Source organism: Penicillium argentinense (genome assembly GCF_028826775.1).
Source record: "Penicillium argentinense strain IBT 30761 chromosome Unknown utg000001l_segment0_segment0, whole genome shotgun sequence".
NCBI classification, from domain to species: Eukaryota; Fungi; Ascomycota; class Eurotiomycetes; order Eurotiales; family Aspergillaceae; genus Penicillium; species Penicillium argentinense.
Genome location: NW_026622660.1, coordinates 127,166 through 145,896, shown reverse-complemented (window position 1 = coordinate 145,896; position 18,731 = coordinate 127,166). Strand labels below are relative to the sequence as shown.

Below are 18,731 nucleotides of genomic sequence, written 5' to 3'. Positions count from 1 at the left end.
CTATGCGACGGCCGATAAACACTCCCTCAGCTGTCATAACACAAAAGCACACTGTGCGACGGCCATGAGCTCCCATCGAAACTGCCGTCATGGATCCCGTCCTTATTGTCGGTGCTGGCATCGTCGGCCTGACGCTCGGCCAGGCGTTGAAGCTCAGAAACATCCCCTTCGAGATCTATGAGCGCGATGTGGATCCCGATGCTCGTGGTCAGGGGTGGGCCATTACCCTGCATTGGGCCCTGGACTATATGCACCAGATGCTGCCGGAGGATACGGTGAAGCGCATCCAGGATGTCCAGGTTGATCCGGATGTTGCGAGAAATGATAATGGGAATTTTCTGTTCATCAATCTTGAGACTGGTGAGCCGAGGTTCAAGATTCCGCCCAGTGTGCGGTGGAGGGTGAATCGGGAGAAGATGCGGAAGGCATTGCTGGTGGGGATTGAGGAGCGGGTTCATTGGGGACGCAGGGTTGTTGGGGTGGAATTGTTGGAGGAGACGAAAGTGCATTTGCGGTTTATGGATGAGACGATTGTGGCCGGGCGCATGGTTGTGGGTGCTGAGGGCAGTCGGTCGATGGTTCGACAGGGTCTGAGGCCGGATGCATTCGACAACATTCCTCTGGGAATCAACTTTACCGGCGTGGCAGTTGACTTGTCCCCTGATGAGATCAAGCCGTTGCGCGATATGGATCCACTGTTATTCCAGGGCTGCCATCCGCCGACGGGTGCGTTCTTCTGGTTCTCGATGCTCGAAACGCCGCAGGTCAACCACACGGCGGGTACAGACGCCGAACGATATCGCGCCCAGATTTGCATGTCATGGAGGGAAGATTCACCGGACGATAAAGTGGCCGACACCGACGAGGCTCGACTGGCCAACATGAAACGACGCGCGAGGGGGTTCGTGCCATTCTTGCAGCAAGCCGTCGAAAGGATTCCGAATGGGACGCCAGTTACTGAAATCAAGCTAGCGGACTGGGAGTGTCTGCCGTGGGACAATCACGACGGACGGGTGACGATGGCGGGAGATGCTGCCCACGCGATGACTATGTGTATGTCCTGCTCAGCAGGTTGTTTTTGCATGGTTACTAACAGCTCGCAGATCGTGGAGAGGCAGCAAACCATGGTTTGCTCGACGCTTTCAATCTGGCGAATGCCATTGAGAAGGTGTATGTTGGGGCCGAGTCTGCGGGTGCGGCGATTGACGCGTTTGAGGAGGAGATGAGGAAGCGGACAAGTCGAGCGGTGCGGTTGAGTCGACAGGCCTGCCGCGACGCACATGACTGGGGCCGACTCGACGAGACATCGGCCATTTTGACGAAAAGAGCAATTAAGGGGGAGTAGTTTTTTACTCTGGCTTATCTGTACATAAAGTATCAATTACGTGCGGAATGAACGAATCAAAGTGCGAATGCGACGTATGCCTGTATGTGTAGAAAGCGATACATTCCTACTGAGAATCAATTATACCATTTGACACGCTCTGCCTCGGTGTTTTAACCAAGATGTTCTCAACAAATCGCACTGCAGTGTGCGCTTGCATCGACCCCTCTGATGGAAGCAGGCAAGGCAAAGAATATATACTCTATCTCAACGTGCATATCGAACCAAGGCACAACCTGAAAGTGATAATACAAAGTCGCTCCTTGGCAAAGGTATCAATTACAGAGCAATCATACCAATACCAGCCAGGAGAGCAGTCGCCACATACGCAGCAACCTGTAACGAGCCGACGGAAACACTCGAGTGGACACTAGCTGGAACAGCAAAGCTGGACGAGGTCGACGAGCTGGAAGAAGAGTCCGAGCCAGCGGTAGCAGTGCTCTCAGTAGTGACGGTTCCAGTGCCGGCAGTGCCGGCCTCCTTAATCTGCGAAGAGCAAGTGCCAGTGGCAGATGTGGTCGCCTTAGTCGTGGCAGAGCCAGAGAACGAGCATGCGGTCGCCGCCTTATCCTGCTCGGTGTAGTACTTGTTCAGGGCAAAGGCCAGCTGGTCTTTCACGCCGCACATGCTGTACGCGCCATACTTGCCGGTCGTCGCGTTCGAGTTCAGGCCGCTGCAGTCGGTGTAGCCGCAGACGACGCCGAGCAGAGTGCCGTATTTGGCTTCCTTCAGGTCGTCGGCGGGTACGCAGGCGGACTCGTCGTAGATACAGCCGCACAGGTTGGAGTCGGGAGTTGGGGGCAGCGGAGTGGCCTTGGCGAGCCAGCTGGAGGTGGCGACGGTGGGACATTGCTGGAGGGCGGTGTTGGTGGGAGTGTACGAGGCCTTGTTGGTGCCGGTGGGGTTGGCGCTGGCGATTTGGTCGGAGTAGGAGGTGAAATCCTTCATCTTGCTGACGCTGGTACTGTCGATGACAGAGACGAGACCTAAAATACAATCAGTGGCTGTTAGGTGCTGAAGCCGGAGAGAGAGACATACCATAATCATTGGATTCCTGGAAGTACATGTATACAATACCACCAGACCATACCTCCGCCATGGTATCACCGTACAGAGCCTTGACCTCAGTGAACTCGCGAGGAGTGACCTCATTGCAGCCGTACTCAGCAAAGAAGACCGGGGCAGTGTAGTTGCGAAACTCTTCAGTGCGAGCCTTATAGCCAGACTCCTGGTAGGTGGAGTTACCGCACCACGAGTAGATGTTGTAGCCCCAGAAGTCAATAGCTTGGTCGTCGCTCTCACAGTCAAGATAGTTGGCCAGGTTGACACGGATGTTCGACACATCGGCCGTGGCGTAGCCAACACCCATGGATCGGTAGCCCTTCTGCTTGATGTAGCTCTTCATATCACGGACCGAGGCCTTGACGTAGGCGCTCGCGTCGGTGGTCGCGACGGTGTTGGAGATTTCATTGCCGGCGAAGAATCCAATCGTGTTGTTGTACTGTTGCAGCTCGTCGATGACAGCGGTATAGCGCGAGTACAGACTGACCTGCCACTCGGGGTCGGCACGGTTGATGGAGACGTTCGGAGAAGACAGATCGGAGATCAGGTAGATACCAGCGTCGGAGAGCAGCTGCATGCACTTGGTGTGGTCGGCATCGGGGTTGATGTAGTAGGTACGGATCACGTTGGTGCGCAGCTCCTTCATCAACGGGACATCACGCTCGCAAGCCGTGGCGTCGGCCAGAGGGTCCTCGGTGTTGGAGTCTGAGTCGCATTAGTATCCAGCCTAGGGTCAGAGGACAGCGGACATACACTGGTAGGCAACGCCACGGAGGTAGCTAGTAGTTGATTAGTCTCGATTGCAGCAACCAGGGAGGGAGGTACATACAATTGAGTGTCATTGCTAGAGTAGAAGAATTTGGAGCCCTATTGTTCGATAGTGGTCAACATTACTCCCAAATTCCCCATTTCTGACACGGAACGGGTCTACCTTGATAACGATGGGGTCCAGGTCCGCCACAGCGGCCGTAATAAAGGTCACCAGCGACAGCAGGGACAGCTTCATGGTGGACAGTCGGCGTCGGGAGAGTCGGCGTCTTTTAGGTCAAAATGCCAAAGATAAGATTGAATCAACGAGTGAACGGAGCGGCCTCCAGTGGTAGTCAGATAAAACGAAAGACGATGAGAGTATAGAAAGGAGTGAATGTCGAGACCACAAGGGAAATCGAGTGGCTTCGCCTCCATGTCCATTAATAGGTCTGCGGTATTTCGATCCTCCTGATTTGTCCCTCGCCCCTGAACATAGAGGGGACGCGTATACGACCCAGCTGGCATCCACCAAGCTAATGGCCGCGGTGCCTCCGGATCCAAGTAGCCTGGTGCCCGGATGTCATCTTTTCCTGAGAGGTGAGTGACCGCGTCAACCAGCGAGTTAGCCATCGTCGTTAGGGCTCTTTTCGAAACGAGTCGGTTCACTAGTCCCGAACGACAAACGAGAGCCAATCGATCGGACTCCGCCTAGCTCGAAGCATCTTGGTTTCTGCAGACTAGCAGCGTTAGTGCCGTGCGAGATGCGGCGTTGATGATCCGGCGGTGCAAGATGACAGCCTCTTGACAGCGTCCTGGATGCTGCGAATTCGACTTGCCGATCTCCATCTGAGACCTCGTCTTGTTTCTTTGTGGAAGATTTGGACAGTGCTGGTCGGTTGGGTAAGATTTTTGGAGACATACAAGTTGGTGGGACGTGAAGGTCGGGCTGACGCGGTGGGTGGGGCCGTTTCGTGGATGGCGTCGGCAGTGCGTGGCTTCCAAACTCGCCGCGCGCTTTGCACTTTCTACACTTTCTGTGCCACTCGAATTGCAGAAAATTGGCGCAGAGAAACATTTCATCTCAATCTTGAAGTGCGCATAACGTCATTCGTCTGAACATTAGACGAATTTCCATAGTGTGCAGACTTACACCACATGTATGAAGAGCTGTTTACACCTCGGAGATAGTTCTTCTGCGCGGCAACCGCACTAACTAACGCTGAATCTCAATTAGATTATTCCTATTCTTATTTTCTGGGCCTTATCGCTCCTCTGCGAGCTATTTCATTGGAGACTACGTCTCTAGAGCGATGGGTCTCCGGCCACTCTCCGGCAGGCGCAGACAGCACTATTTTCAGGCTATCCCAGAAGATTTCGAGAATGGTTCGTTCGATTAGATACACTATCGATAAACTATGCCAAGACGGTCGATCTGGGGAAAATGTGCATGTCATTTGCATGGCGTTGGCGAACCCATCCTGCTATTCTAGTACCTTACCTTACCGTGGAAGTGACTGGTGCCATTGAGTATTCGACCCGGTGCTTTACTGGCTAACATGGAATCGGTGGTTCCTTGAATACAGATACAGGATGAAATTTTCACAGTACCGTGACTTTACGTGCATTCGAGGATATTGTCAGGTGGCAAAATGTGATTGTAAATCATATATTCAATCCCGAAGAGCTCAAGACATTACTCATACACCCGGGCCATCAACCAAATACAATAGTGTAATATCAAGCGAGAAGGTCAATCACATCGTAACATAACATCCATATCCCATCGTGCACTATCAACGCCTTTTTATACCATTATTTCCATCACATCCGGTCTTGTCTGCGACGGGCGTCGATGGCTGCCTCGAAGGACCGAATTGTATCCAGGGGTCGTTCGAGGCGGTTGCGGGTTGGGTTGGAACGGTCGGGATCAGCTAGATTCCGTTAGAATTGGATTTGAATGTGATGCGAGTGGGTGAGAGGAAGGACCTACTGATGATGTTGCCCATTCGGTCTCGATGTTGGATGCTGCGCAGGGAGAATTGGTCCCGGTCGCTGGGTTGCGTGTTTACGGACACTAGTAGTGGTTAGTTATTGTTCATTGTTCATTGCGATACGTGAAAGAGGGGCGTACTGGGTTGCGCTTCGTATAGTGCCAGGTTGGGATCGGCCTTGCTTTGGAATGAGGTCTTGGGACGGTCCTCGGAGTTGACGGAGCCACTGCGATCACTAGATGATCGTAAAGAAGACATTGCGACGGTAGTTGTGTTTATTATGGCAGTTGAGTAAAGATGTGTCTTGGCAGTCACTTGGTAGTGTGTGCAATGAGGTACAGTAGTAGTGGAAGCTCAGGTAGAAGGACTAGGTACTAGGAAGATGCGCAAAGCCCGGACCCTCACTCGCTATATATACCCCAGAAAAAAAATTAAAAATTAAAAAAAATTCCTCCCAAAAAAACCTGAGCTGTCATCCCTTCACTAAGAATAGCACAGACGAATCACAGGGAATCACGCAAAGGGTGGCAAGACTGACGGATCGCACCGGATGGCCATTGGGCCGATCACGATCGGCGACGCCAAAGGTCCAATTCCGTATGACGAAAACTGGGCCGGACGCTGCGTGACCACCGCCTCCAACTGGTTAGCCAAGCTTCTCCTACTACCATAGTGAATGCTTAGCTCTCTGCGATCCTATCAGCATATCTTGGACACGCAAGCAGCAGTGGCTGGGTCGCCTCCACTAGGGACCAGGTACCCGCGTTTAGAGGCGATCCCTGGGTCGTGCGGTGCAGGACGAGTGATGGGCAAGGGTCATGCAGGGGATCGATCGACTGCGTTATCACATGCAGGTACATTCAGGTACCTGTGACAGGCAGTGGAGGGAGCGATTCCCCCTTGCGGACAATGGCGTTGACGATGTAACCGAACCTGCGCGGAAACATTCTTTCCCCGTGTTTCTGTGGTGACCGGTCTGGGGTTGCCAGCCCTACTTCCAGATAGAGCCAATGGATTGTGTAGAGAAAGAAGAGGTGTGACGGGGGGATGATTTCGTGTGGAATGTGAAAGTACGAGTCGCCGCATTTGGCGGCGCACTGGCCATGTTTGAGATGGGTGGACCATTTGGGTCGAGGCCAGGCAGCGGCATTCCGCGATCGACGCGAACAGACCAAGCCACGCGGTCGGCATAAGTATTATCCTAGTCATTACAGAAAATCATCTGGAGTCAATGGATAGGAAAAGATAATCTCCTAGTGCAGCTACCCTAGGGTACGCTACTATCCTATGTATGTACAGTCGCAAGTTGTGCTATGTATAGATCGGAGCGCCAAGACCAGTGGCAATGACTACAATTGTATGCGCAGGTGCAAGTACATGTGTACATGGACAACTCGCACGGGCATACCATGACAGGTACTCCTCACTACACGGTGCATGGATGACAGGTTCTGGACGGTCTAGATCCCTGATGTCTCATCCATCATCCCATCAACAGCGACACCCGGAGGAGAATGTCCTGTTCCGTCCCCGCCTCCTTCCCGTTCCTTGCGACCGGGCCGCTTTGGGCGATCTGCTTCCCTAAAGGTCCTGTTATAGTCGCAGTTGAGTAAGAACAGCCCGGGGTGCCCTTGGGCTGCTAAGGGCCGCGAATGGGATCGGATCGTAGATCCGCCAGTCATCGCTAGAGTAGCGCAATGCCCGATGCGATTCCTTGCAGAGTGCTTTCCCATTACGCTTGCAGCATCCACTGGCATCCATCGCGCCATAGATTCAAAAGCTTGGTGATTGGAGTAGGCGTCCTTTATGTCGAGGCCGATCGATGCCACGCTGTGATGCTCTTCCAGGGCGAGCTGACTAGACAGAATGCACTCCAACAGAATCCTTCTTCCTGTCTCACTGCTCCAAAACAAGAAAAGGTCTCGCGGCTGAGCCGTGTAGTAGACTGGTCGACACCTTTTGCCGTGCAAGGCTGTAACGAGTCGTCTTTCGTAGCCGTCCGAACCCGACTTCATTCCGCACCATCTCGCGTATTGCTGTCCCAGGCACCGACGACAAGCCTTGGCACGACACATTCATCTACTTCGATCGATGACAACACGCGTCGGTCCGGTCGATGGTGACTATCACTGTGGATGCATCGGACGATCGTGGTGGGTTTGTTCTTGGCGTTGTCTTGGTGTCTTTCGGGCTGATCGAAGTTGGCACGTATGAAGCTATGAATTGGGCTCGACTCGATATCTCAGACGGGGAGATCACGCTTCAAGCAGGTTTGGCACGTTGTATGGGATTCATCGCACTGCACGATGTAGATAGGTCAGCTTCGACCGAGGAAGTGCAGGTGGGTAACTGACCTGACGCGACACTTGAAAGCCAGCCAGTATTTGCGACGGCGCGCCAACTATCGGTCCACTTCCGGTCACCCTGCAAGGTACGGCCAATGTTGCCAGGCAATAGTAGAAGCAGGATCGCAATGAAAATCCACGCGAGCCGGTGGCTGCGGTACATGCGTCTGCGTCAGCCCAGCGGGATCGTTCAGTTGTGATCGGCATGACGATATTGGGGACCAATTGCTCTCAGCGGGATGGTCATGCTGAACACAATCCAATCCTGCTGTAACTATCGTTTTGTTGCTGACTCAAGTTCGTCGGGTCTCCCTCCTAGAGAAATCGGTAGAGGAACTCGAGGTTTTGAGGGTTGAGATAGTCCGGATTGCTCAGCGAACCCGCCATCCCCATGACGTCATCGCCGTCCGCGTTGAACAGTTCGTACCAGTCCATGTTGATCGGGTCCTCTGCCGGCAAAAAGGGCTCCGATTGCGTGTCGGTGGTTGGTATCACGTCATTGTTCGAGGTTGGGGAGAGAGGTTGAGTGCTGGGCATGTCCAGGGCTGGAGTGTCGGGCCGGGAGTTCTTGCCCAGTTGGCTGGAGAGTGAAGGGGCGAGTCCGCCCTCGGCGAGTCGTAGGTTTCGGGCGGTGCGGTCGTCAAGACAGCGGAAGAAAAGGTCCAGGACCCAGTTTTCTAGATCCCAGGACTTTTGGAGCTCTTTCAGGCCGAGGAGGCAGAGTTTGGCGCGGTGTTCGGCGAGTTTGCGGGCTGTGTTGGTTGAGCGGCCGAAGTGGATTGTGTGGATGCAGAGTGCGGAGAAGGTGTGGGTGATTCTAGAAGTGAGAATGGTTAGCAGATGTGTGAAGTGGTAGCTGGGGACACTTGCAGATGAACGAGACCGTGTTGTACGAGGTTCTCGGATAGCATGTCCTCGAGGATGCGCGTACTCCGCGTGGCTGCGTCGATCGCGATATTTCCTTCCGGATTCATCGATTCACTCGGTGGTTGCAGGAATATCGGCCGGTAAAGGAGGACGTAGAGGTTGCTGAGGCTGTTAGCATAATTTTGGAATGGGTGTTGGACGAGACATACTTGTAGGCCATGTGAAGCATGCCGACGAGAAACATGACATGTCGGCTCGAAGACGATTGGAAATGCATGTCGGTCGGTAAAGCGGACTCCCAGTCAACCAATTTCTGGTGAAGAGCCGGACGCTGCGGGTTGTCCAGTTTCGATCGTCCGGGAAGGTACTGGCTTGTGACGACCTCGCGTACTACACAGTCACGGTGTTTAGTGGTTGTCGCTGAGGATCAATTGATTTGGGCCACTCACAAAACTTTGCCAATTGAGCCATCCCCATAACATAAGAGACATGGGCAGGTGGTGGCTTTTGGAAAACCTCGGAGAATTCGGTCGCATCATCTTCCTCAAAGTCCCACGGTTCCAGCTCTGCAGCTTCACAATCTTCATCGCGGATTCGGGAGGGCAGTCCAAGTGCAGCGGATGTTTGCTGGTCACGCACCTGCAGGGCATTAGGAGGTTCGCACCTTTTGAGTTCATCACGAGTCTACTCACGTATAGAGCCCACCAAATGCGCTTCCATATCTTTTGATCTCGAGGGGTCAAGAAAGACAGTTTCGACCTGCGTCGTCAGTATCCTGCCTCAAATTCCTCACTCAAGAGTACTCACATAACATGCATCCCCTTCTTCTGCGCCAGATCTGTGGCAGCCCCCAGCCAGAAACGAACATCTCGCTCCTCAGTCGGTCCGCCCCTCCAAAAGCTCAAGAGAAACAGCGACTGAAGCTTCACGATCGTATCAGTCTCCCATCCAACATCGTAAATCTCCTTCGCCCGCTGGTAGAAGACCCCCTTGGCCTGGTATCGATCGGTAAAGCCGGTCGTTTTCAACGCGAGGTCCGAACACAAGCTAACTCCAATGAACAACATCCCCTGGAGCAGTAATGGCGAGATGGTATTCTCTTGGTAGGCACGTTGTACCTGCGGCCGATCCAAGATGGGAAAGCAGGGGTGAAACCATTCGAAGTAGGCCTGAAGAAGCACGTCGCAGATCGTCGGTGAGGGAAAAATCAACGCGCTTTCGCGAACAAGTCGTTCTTGAAGAGATTTACGCCGTAGGCTCAGGGCGGTTTCCCCGGATTCTGCAGGGTCGCACAGTTCCGATATGGAATAGTGTAGCCGTCCCTTCTGGATCCCGCATGCATAGCCCTTGTCTGGGGATCGTCGCCCTTCATCCACCACGCAGGTCAGTGGGCTGGATTCGCCGAGGAAGACTGTTTTCTGGATTGCATTATCTGCACTTGGCGGGCGGGCAGAGGGTGTGTAGTGCACTGAGCTATCTTGCAGCGGCCGTTGTGCTAGAGCTCGGGATTCCATTGTGCTTGGCTGCGCGCTGGCACAGTCGGAGGTATCATTCTTCTTCCGACGTGGATATCTATGACCGATGTTGGTATAGAGTCAAGAATGCAGGTTCAGGAATACTTACTTGCCACGCCGTGAAATACCTAGCTCGCAGGTGAGGTTCCATGCCACGCAATTCCGGCACGGCTGCTGCTCCAGCACATTGCAGCGCACCCGCCGCGCATTGCAGGCCAGACACGCCTTCTTCGCGCGCGTGCGCGGCCTATCAGGGGTTTCGACCATGCTGGAGGTGCCAATCGGCTGCTTCCCTCAATATCGCGGGCTGGATTCAAAATGCAGCAGGAGTGAGTCGGCGGCGGTCGGTTATTCTATGTGCTGCCTGGTGGGTCGGTTCGGCTATATGGTTATATGCCCCCGCTGCACCAGCGTTCGGGGAAGCTTCACCTTCCCGAGTTACCACGCTATGATATATCACAATAGATCGAAAGATCAAGGATTCATTTTCCACGCCTTGGTCTTCGGTCAAGATTATGTTAAGCGGTTCGTGGTTTTTTCTATTATATTTTGTGCAGCTGAACAAATATATATTTTCGGAAGACATATATTCCATACAGTTCCACGCATCTCACCTTGGAGCCCCGTTTGCCTCAGACTGCAACCCCCAGAGCAGCTTGAATCACAGAACCAGCAGACTTAACAGTCGTCCCCAATTTCCCCGGCTCAACCAACGGATTAACCTCCACCAAATCCATCGCAACAAGATTCCCAGTAGCATGAAGCCGGCGCGAGATATGGATCCCCTCTTCAAGAGACAACCCCGGAGTAACAGGGAACCCAGTCGAGGGAGCCCACTCGGGATCGAGTGAATCGATGTCGTAGGACACATGGATCGGAGTCTCGTCTCCAAGATACTCCAGTGCAAGACCCATGACTTTTACGATGCCGTATCTAAGAGAAATTAGAAGGCGGATCAGTGCTGTAACGGGGTGACAATCTTACCGTCTCACATCATCCATGCTGTATGCCTTGATCCCATTCTCCGCAATAATTCGTTCCTCGGCTTCATCAACATCGCGAAGGCCGATATACACGAATCGTTTGAGATTGATTAAATGCGACGCCGTGATCCAGTCGAAAACACTGTGTCCCGTTGGCGACTGGGCTAGTCCCGAGGCAAATGCGACAGGCATTCCATGGATTCGTCTACTGGGACTCGTCTCGGGGGTATTGATGTCGGCATGTGCGTCTATCCAGAGAACTGAGAGCTCGGAACCACCGAATCGCTCGCGAATAGCCCGTGCGATCCCGGTGACGGTGCCGATTCCGATCGAATGGTCTCCGCCGAGAGTCATCACGAACTTTCCCTCTCGTGCGTGGGCATAGACGCACTCACTGATCTGTTTTGAAGCGAGGCTGACCGCGCGCGGTCGTTTCATGCCGTTGATGTCAGGGTCTGCATCGTGCGCTTCGTTCGTGTTGCCGAAAGTGCCGCTTTGAGCGATGTGGTCGATGGTGCACTTGTACTTTGTTTTTGATTCGATTTCTGAGAAGATCCCTGCGTCAATTAAGGCGTCAGGACCATGCTCGGCACCGCCTATGGGCTGTGCTGTTGTTAGTGTTGTTTGGATGATTAGATGGGGTGGACGGGTTATCTTCATACTGCCCCACAGGAATACTTTGCTGCAACAACGGCCAGATGGCTCGGGCTTGCCAGGAATTTGGAAGTGGTGAGCGCCTGTTTTGCCATGTTGCTTATTGATACGAGAGGAATGCTACAAAATTGTCTCAATTTGTCGCACTTGAATTTGACGAAAGAGAAGGACCCTTATAAGTCCCGGACTGCCGGCTCGACTCACCTTTAACAGCGATCCCGTGCCCCACTCCCTAAACTGGGTGACGCAACGTCCATTAAAGTTAAGTATAGACGAGTACGAGAAAGTTTATCGCTGACTGGATATACTACTGATGAAGTGGTGGGAGCTGTTTTGTAAATGAGATAGTTTACAATTGAATTGATTTGAATGAAATGAAAGAGTAGGTTAAGTTCCATGCCAGTTTGGCTTTTGTGCGGCTTTGTATTTTTTACATTTCAAACGCTGTCTATTGTTTACACATTCACTATTTCAATAAATTTTATTATTGTCTAGAGATAAGAACGAGAAAAAGATTCGAAAGACTACAAGAAAAAAGAGGACTTTTCCATAATCTCGTAAAGCTTACTGTGAAGGGCTACGGCCGGATTTATTCACTTCAGCGGTGCCAACATGCAGTTTATTTGAAGCTTGAGGAAAGTAAACACAGGGCCATCCAGCGGTGAACTTGACACCCTGGGAGCTTGGCGATCACGTGATGTACGGCCCAATCAAGCACTCGAAAAATATACGTTCCGGGGCAGCAGGAATTCAACGTGGCAGCTCATCCACAGGTTACGAATCGCTCCAGTCCGGTCTCCTGAAGCGCTATTGTCCGTCATATTCAACTTTAAGGGGGTCAATATCGGCGTAAGCTCCTTTAGACAGTGGGCCTGGCTTTGAGGGTATTTTTAACTGGACTGATGAGAAGAATATAAACTGATCAAATATATGAAGAATTCGCTTATTGTTCCATTCCACTTTGGAAAATACCACATTAAAAGTCGATCTCTCCGATAGCGTCGTCTTTTCATAATGGCCGTATCAAGCAATTTCATAATTGGACATCATTCTAGCCGATTCCTCAGCAGGCGCGGTACGCCCCTTCGATTTCTAGATTCCACCTTCTCCGATGCTGATAATATATAGCTCCGAACAGGTAGCGCACTCTGCCCACGCGCCATCCTCGACTCAGGCCTCCTCGATGAACTCAAAAACCATTTCTAGCAGGTTCACATCTGCGAAATCTAGAATAAACAATCCGTTGACTCCGACGCAGATTCTGATTGTGCCGGAATGAAAAGACCTCGTGCCGTTAGCAAGGCAACGTAGAGTCTCCATGAACTAGGCTATACTCATACCCAACGGACGACTGGTGTTCACCATGGGCGAAGACCACTCCAATGCGATTGGAACGCTGACAGGGACGTCTGGTGCCCTCAACGCGAAGTTGAAGCAGCAGCCGGCGGTGAACTGTGTTGATGCACATGTGTCAATTAATCCTCCGAAGATGAGCCCAAATGGGGATATTTATGGAATGCCTCTAGCTTTTGCAACAGGGCTTACGAGATGTCAGCAGAAGGGGGTCTTTTATTAGATTCAGCAAGGCCAGCCCATCGATATGAAGCGACCGGTTTATATCGGTACACGGGATGCTGTTGATGGGGAGAGGGCGTTGATTCAGCAGAATGGGATCAAGGTCTTTGATATGGAAGACATTCAGAGGTGCCTATCTTGCTCTGACTTAGCCGCTTATTATCTCCAGACGCGGAATCAACTTGCTTGTGAACATGGCACTGGAGTATGTTGGTGAACAAACGCCTATCCATATCTTCTGCGACATTGATGCCCTCGGTCCTTAGTGGGCGTTGAGCACTGGACATCTCATTCCTGGAGGGTTATCTCTGCAGGAGGGAAAATTAATCGTGCATCGCATTCACGAAAATGGCAATCTCATCGCATCGCTTTTGTCGAGGCCAACCCTACCTTCAATGTCGATGGTGTTGAGCAGACGATCGACTCTACGTGTGCTTTCACTAGAGGTGCCTTGGGCCTCGGTGTTTAGACATGTTGCTATTTCAGGCTCGCAGTCAGACAGCAACTGAGGCTTTTGGGGTGCTTCCTACTGCCGAAGGGCAAAGGCGACGGATGTGTTCAACAGTTCGGTATGCAGGATTTCATCCTCCGAGAAACAAATTGTAGCCACTGTCCCTCCGTGATCACTGTCAACGTATCGCTCCAAATGGAAAACGGATTCATTCTGTGCAAAGTCAATTAGTAATACCGTACAATAATTAGTTAGTACTCGTTGCCATCAATAACCAATGTAAAGGCTTGCACTTTGGCTTGGAATGAAGGGGTGAGCTTTGGCAGAACCACAGTTTGCATGATGGAATGCTGAGCTAAGATGTTGCTGTACCCCTTGAAGACCGAAGATTAGCAGTGGAAAAAATTGTCCGCGGAGATTTTATTATGTGCGCATCAACCTTCCGGAACTTGGAGGCCTTCACAAACAACCTGTCATCGAACTCGTCTTCTCCCCTTCAAAGAACGACACAAACGGTACAATATGCGCCTACAAGCAACCTGGCTAGGCGCCCTGGTCGTCCTCCCCCAAGCACTCGCATCATTGCCAATGTTTTACTCTGAATCAGCGAATCCTTACCGAAACGACGAGCCGAATGTCAAGGTCGAAACACTGTATCAATTCCCTGAGAACGAATCCTGGGTCGACAACATCGTCCTGCGACCTGATGGAAATCTTCTGCTCACTCGACTTGACGCTCCCGAAGTCTGGTTGGTAGACACCACAAGTGGCAACGCGACACTAGCCCACTCCTTTGCCAATGCGACGAGCTGTTTCGGTATCGCTGAGATCGACGATGATGTCTTTGCTGTCGTCGTAGGAAATTTCTCGACAAAGACGTACGCGCCGACCCCGGGCTCATTCTCGGTACAAAAGTTGGATTTCAAGAAAATCAATGCGAGCTCGGATGAGCGTGTGTTGTCAGCTGCTGCCGTCTCGCATATTGCTGCTCTCCCCGAGGCACAGGCTTTGAATGGAATGACGTCTTTCACCAAGGACTCTCATCTGGTACTGATCGCGGATAGCCCGAAGGGCGCAGTTTGGAAGGTGAATACGGAGACTGGAGAATATGCGGTGGCGTTGAACGATACCACGATGATGCCGGCCAAGGGACAGGCGTTGCCTCTGGGAATCAACGGGCTGAAGCTGGTGGATGGATATGTGTATTATTCGAGTACCACGCGAATGGAATTCTGCCGCGTCAAGGTGAACGAGGAGGCCAAGGCTGTGGGCGACTATGAAGTGATTGCGAGTGGGTTCTTGCCTGACAACATGGACGTGGCTCCCGATGGCACGGCGTATATCGCCACTGATCCTCAGAACTCGGTCGTTCGTGTCACCCCGTACGGACAAATCTCGCTCGTTGCCGGAGGGCAGCTTTCCACCGAGATGCCAGGCCCCACCTCCTGCCGGTTGACAGAGGATCGCAAGACGCTCTATGTCGGAACCAGTGGAGGCCAGGTTGCGCCTGTGGCGGGGACTTTCATGGAGCCCGGAAAGGTGGTGAAGATCACAATGCTGTGATCGAACGGGTCCATATTGCGATATCGGTTAATGGATGGAATGTACTCTCAACGATCGCGCGTTCATAATGGTTGATAATAAAATGCGGAAACTTGGACAGAAAAAAAACTGTGGTCTCAATGTCAATTAACCATGTCGGTATTTGGTGTCACGAGGACGGACTCACTGACCAAGTTGAGAGTTATGGGGTATCTCAGCGCTGTCCTGAAAACAGAATGAGCAGAATGCGAGCCACCAGCGCAGTGTTTATCGCGACGCAAATGAGGGAAGCAATCCTTTGCGGGATATGTGGCTGCCTGAGTGCCTTGGTGCCTTGGTGCCTAGCAGTCCCTTACCAGAAGGCGCCCGATCTTCACACCGTACTTTCGATAGCTGCCAAGGTTGTATGCCAAGCAGAATGTTGATTCGGATTTACGGACAAATCTGAACTTGTAGACCTGTCAGTTTTGACATGTTCTCGGAAATGGGCGAGCGACTATTATTTCGTTCTGCCTTATTCCACATAACACAGACACACACACTCTGCGTGTCGTATTTGTTAGAACTTGAGTACGGAATTTCCAGAACCTCCGCATATGGCGATTTCAAATGCCAGGGTATCCCCTGTTCTACTCCATGTTATCCGGCGTTGATGGCGGCAAGCAGGTCGGATCAGAGTGGCGCCATCGGCTGTTGGGGGCGACCGCGCCGGCTGTAATCTTATCCGGTCGCTCGGATTTACCCAAAGAGGCAATTTCTCGGAGTTAATCAGATAAGGCGCGGCTGCGAACTTTCCGGGGTATTTATAACACCTTCCTCGCGCCCTCCCATGGGTTTTCTCTCGTTCTGTCTTGTCATATTCTGCATCATGACGACTACTTCTCTGCGCAATATTGTCATCGTCGGAGGGTCCTTTGTCGGCCGCGTGAGTATGCCCGAACCATTGGCGTGGATTACGTGCTGACATTCGAGCAGTCGACCGCTCAAGAGCTGGCGAAGATCGTTCCGCCGACGCATAGAGTATGTAGTCGTAATCAGTTGGTTGAATTGAGAGCAGTGCTGATGCCTAATATAGATTCTCCTCACCGAACCGCATAGTCATTTCCACCATCTCTTTACATTTGTAAGTACTTACAGAAGAAAACTGAGACGGTAAGCACTGACATGATCCAGCCACGTTTCGCCATTGTTCCAGGCCAGGAACACAAAGCATTTGTTCCTTACAGCGGTATCTTCTCCGGAACACCCCACGCTGCCTCCCACGGTGTCGTCCAGGCACGTGTGCTCTCGGTCAAGGCCCAGCATATCGAGCTGGATCGGGAATGGCAAGGATCAAAGCAGATTCCATTCGACTATATTGTTCTCGCCACCGGCACCCGACTTTCCAAGCCGGCAGCTATGGAGCACGATGAGAAGCTGCCGTCGGTCGAGTATCTGCAGAAGCACCAGAGCGATGTGCAAAAAGCAAAGTCCGTTTTGATCGTCGGTGGTGGCGCGGTCGGCGTACAAATGGCTACCGATCTGAAAGAATACTACCCAAAGAAAGTTGTCACCGTTGTGCAGTCACGACCCCAGGTGATGCCGAATTTCCACCCGCAACTGCACGATCTCATTAAGAAGCGGTTCGATGAGCTGGGGATCAGGCTGGTCACTGGTTCTCGGGTTACCATCCCAGAAGGCGGCTTCCCCAACAATGGCAAGCCATTTGATGTGCAGCTAACAAATGGGACGATCGAGTCGACCGAATTCGTGATCTTGGCGACTGGACAAACACCCAATAATCAGATGGTTGCCGATTTAGAGCCGTCTGCTGGCGGTGCATCAGTGGTGAACCCGGATAATGGTTTCCTTCGAATTCGACCGACCATGCAGCTTCAGGACAAGAAGTACTCCAACATCTTCGCTGTGGGTGACATCGCCGATACAGGGGCCCAGAAGGCTGCCCGGCCTGGCTCGGTTCAGGCTGGAGTGGTCGCGAGGAACATTGTTTCTTTAATAGAAGGAAATAAGGCGGAAGAGACCTTTGTCAAGGGCCCAGGGGCTATCCATCTTACATTGGGCATGGTAAGTCTCTGACATCAGTTGGTCCGTCATATCTCGTACTAATTTCGCGTCAAACAGAAATATAACGTTATCTTCCGCAATCCCAACACCGCGGAAGGCCAGACCGAGCCTTGGATCAACGAGAAACAGGAGTAGGTCACAACTCCCTCATTCGGCATTGAAATCAAATTTTGAAGCTAACTTTCCTAGTGGCCAAGAAGATATGAATGTTGAAGCCATGTGGGGACGATTAGGCATTACTGTCGACAACCCCCGCCAATACCACCTCTAAATTTACCAACCCTTCTTGCGGAATGATATGTTTTACTAAAGCCTTTCGGATATAGAATATGCATTAGCAGCAAACACCATCTTAAATTGGTCCTACATCTTCTTCTTAAATAACTCTCTCCGCAGAAGACTTGAACCCATTACTGTCAGGATCAACTGGACCATACAGCTCCACCATTTCCAGCATGAGTCTGTAGATGTAAATCGAGATATCAATCTTGCGAAGAACCTGTCTTAACCACGTATAGTCTCAGCAGACAATTGCTCGCCCTCGGGGTCGTTGATGAGAAAGTCCATCAATGCTGGAAGCTCCTCCATGCTCATGGTTACGAGGATGTAATGAGCCCAGGGTATAAGACGATCGTCGTGCCATTCGTGGAACCATGTTTGTTTCAGGACCACAGCTCGACGAGACAGGAGACGGTAGAATCGAGTGCTCGTGCTGTTTCCATCGAGGTCGAAGAGACCGGTAACCCAAGGATGTGTCATCGGGTTCGAAGTCGGATGTGCCGAGAACTCATGCCATGTCGTCGCAGGCGGTACGGTCTCCATTTATCTCGCATTGCTTGTAGTCTCCCATGTGGACATCAACATGTCGTTGAACATAGTTATCCGTTTTTGGTCGAGGGTGCTGACTTTGAAACCCAGATGACGGCTTACGTCGAGAACATTCGCTGCGTTTTGTAAGGCTAGAATGAATGCGACGAAGCGCTGTCGGTGACCGAATCGCAAGTTGAAACGCGTCGCCTGACGACCTGTCAATGATGAACCGCGCCAGTACTATCCAGATTTCTTGCTGAGGAACCGAACGTCATCTTCTCCCAGCAGGGGATGGGCCGCATAGCAGGGACATGGTATCAGAATATCTCGGAACGCGGACATCCTGCCGAAGCTGAGAACTGGAACGGGTGAATCGGTCGTTGAAAACGAGCTAGGGGCTGCAACAAGTGCGTGCAGCTTGCCGGGCTCGTCGAATTGACAAATATCCTTCTCATGGCTAAGACAGTTCGTCAGTTCCCGCAGGATCTGCGTACACAAATCCTTGACCAGCTCTTCGATAGATTATCCAGATGAGTCAGTAAACTTGATCTCCGTCGGCTGTTGTCCTGACTTGCTGAGTACGCGCGGTTCGTCGATGGTGCTCATGTAGAATAGGCTGTAGTCGGGCAGTGCGTGGATGAACGGTTTTAGTAGATCGGGCAGGATATCGTCGTACATATACTCAGCAGATCGGTTCATTGCGCCATCCAAGAAGGCAATGCGCCTGATCCAGTGCCAA

General features: G+C 52.0%; 10 protein-coding genes across 10 annotated transcripts; 4 read left to right on the top strand and 6 right to left on the bottom strand.

The window, feature by feature from the left end:
- Positions 1 to 89: 89 nt before the first annotated feature.
- On the top strand, positions 90 to 1,345 carry N7532_000047 (FAD-dependent oxidoreductase; the record flags this gene model as incomplete). Its single annotated transcript, XM_056612551.1, has 2 exons — positions 90 to 1,053; positions 1,104 to 1,345. 2 exons carry the CDS (start codon positions 90 to 92, stop codon positions 1,343 to 1,345), a joined length of 1,206 nt encoding a protein of 401 aa, XP_056479775.1.
- Positions 1,346 to 1,663: 318 nt separating this feature from the next.
- On the bottom strand, positions 1,664 to 3,452 carry N7532_000046 (glycoside hydrolase family 72 protein; the record flags this gene model as incomplete). The annotated part of the gene is made up of 5 exons (XM_056612550.1): positions 1,664 to 2,370; positions 2,423 to 3,151; positions 3,200 to 3,225; positions 3,276 to 3,313; positions 3,363 to 3,452. 5 exons carry the CDS (start codon positions 3,450 to 3,452, stop codon positions 1,664 to 1,666), a joined length of 1,590 nt encoding a protein of 529 aa, XP_056479774.1.
- Positions 3,453 to 5,017: 1,565 nt separating this feature from the next.
- N7532_000045 (DUF2406 domain-containing protein) lies at positions 5,018 to 5,445 on the bottom strand (the record flags this gene model as incomplete). Its single annotated transcript, XM_056612549.1, has 3 exons — positions 5,018 to 5,127; positions 5,187 to 5,270; positions 5,328 to 5,445. The coding sequence occupies 3 exons, from the start codon at positions 5,443 to 5,445 to the stop codon at positions 5,018 to 5,020; spliced, it is 312 nt and encodes a 103-aa protein (XP_056479773.1).
- A 2,402-nt stretch (positions 5,446 to 7,847) lies between these two features.
- N7532_000044 (Zn(II)2Cys6 transcription factor) lies at positions 7,848 to 10,180 on the bottom strand (the record flags this gene model as incomplete). Its single annotated transcript, XM_056612548.1, has 7 exons — positions 7,848 to 8,349; positions 8,397 to 8,561; positions 8,609 to 8,789; positions 8,849 to 9,038; positions 9,092 to 9,158; positions 9,207 to 9,971; positions 10,023 to 10,180. 7 exons carry the CDS (start codon positions 10,178 to 10,180, stop codon positions 7,848 to 7,850), a joined length of 2,028 nt encoding a protein of 675 aa, XP_056479772.1.
- Positions 10,181 to 10,545: 365 nt separating this feature from the next.
- On the bottom strand, positions 10,546 to 11,645 carry N7532_000043 (arginase; the record flags this gene model as incomplete). The annotated part of the gene is made up of 3 exons (XM_056612547.1): positions 10,546 to 10,846; positions 10,898 to 11,499; positions 11,559 to 11,645. 3 exons carry the CDS (start codon positions 11,643 to 11,645, stop codon positions 10,546 to 10,548), a joined length of 990 nt encoding a protein of 329 aa, XP_056479771.1.
- Positions 11,646 to 12,913: 1,268 nt separating this feature from the next.
- Positions 12,914 to 13,126, top strand: N7532_000042 (arginase; the record flags this gene model as incomplete). Its single annotated transcript, XM_056612546.1, has 1 exon — positions 12,914 to 13,126. The coding sequence occupies one exon, from the start codon at positions 12,914 to 12,916 to the stop codon at positions 13,124 to 13,126; it is 213 nt and encodes a 70-aa protein (XP_056479770.1).
- A 525-nt stretch (positions 13,127 to 13,651) lies between these two features.
- Positions 13,652 to 13,917, bottom strand: N7532_000041 (uncharacterized protein; the record flags this gene model as incomplete). Its single annotated transcript, XM_056612545.1, has 2 exons — positions 13,652 to 13,789; positions 13,852 to 13,917. The coding sequence occupies 2 exons, from the start codon at positions 13,915 to 13,917 to the stop codon at positions 13,652 to 13,654; spliced, it is 204 nt and encodes a 67-aa protein (XP_056479769.1).
- Positions 13,918 to 14,098: 181 nt separating this feature from the next.
- N7532_000040 (uncharacterized protein) lies at positions 14,099 to 15,139 on the top strand (the record flags this gene model as incomplete). The annotated part of the gene is made up of 1 exon (XM_056612544.1): positions 14,099 to 15,139. One exon carries the CDS (start codon positions 14,099 to 14,101, stop codon positions 15,137 to 15,139), a length of 1,041 nt encoding a protein of 346 aa, XP_056479768.1.
- An 808-nt stretch (positions 15,140 to 15,947) lies between these two features.
- On the top strand, positions 15,948 to 17,453 carry N7532_000039 (NAD(P)/FAD-dependent oxidoreductase; the record flags this gene model as incomplete). Its single annotated transcript, XM_056612543.1, has 6 exons — positions 15,948 to 16,043; positions 16,094 to 16,138; positions 16,194 to 16,241; positions 16,292 to 17,182; positions 17,240 to 17,313; positions 17,372 to 17,453. 6 exons carry the CDS (start codon positions 15,948 to 15,950, stop codon positions 17,451 to 17,453), a joined length of 1,236 nt encoding a protein of 411 aa, XP_056479767.1.
- A 233-nt stretch (positions 17,454 to 17,686) lies between these two features.
- N7532_000038 (glycosyl transferase family 90 domain-containing protein) lies at positions 17,687 to 18,004 on the bottom strand (the record flags this gene model as incomplete). Its single annotated transcript, XM_056612542.1, has 1 exon — positions 17,687 to 18,004. The coding sequence occupies one exon, from the start codon at positions 18,002 to 18,004 to the stop codon at positions 17,687 to 17,689; it is 318 nt and encodes a 105-aa protein (XP_056479766.1).
- Between the last annotated feature and the right edge of the window lie 727 nt (positions 18,005 to 18,731).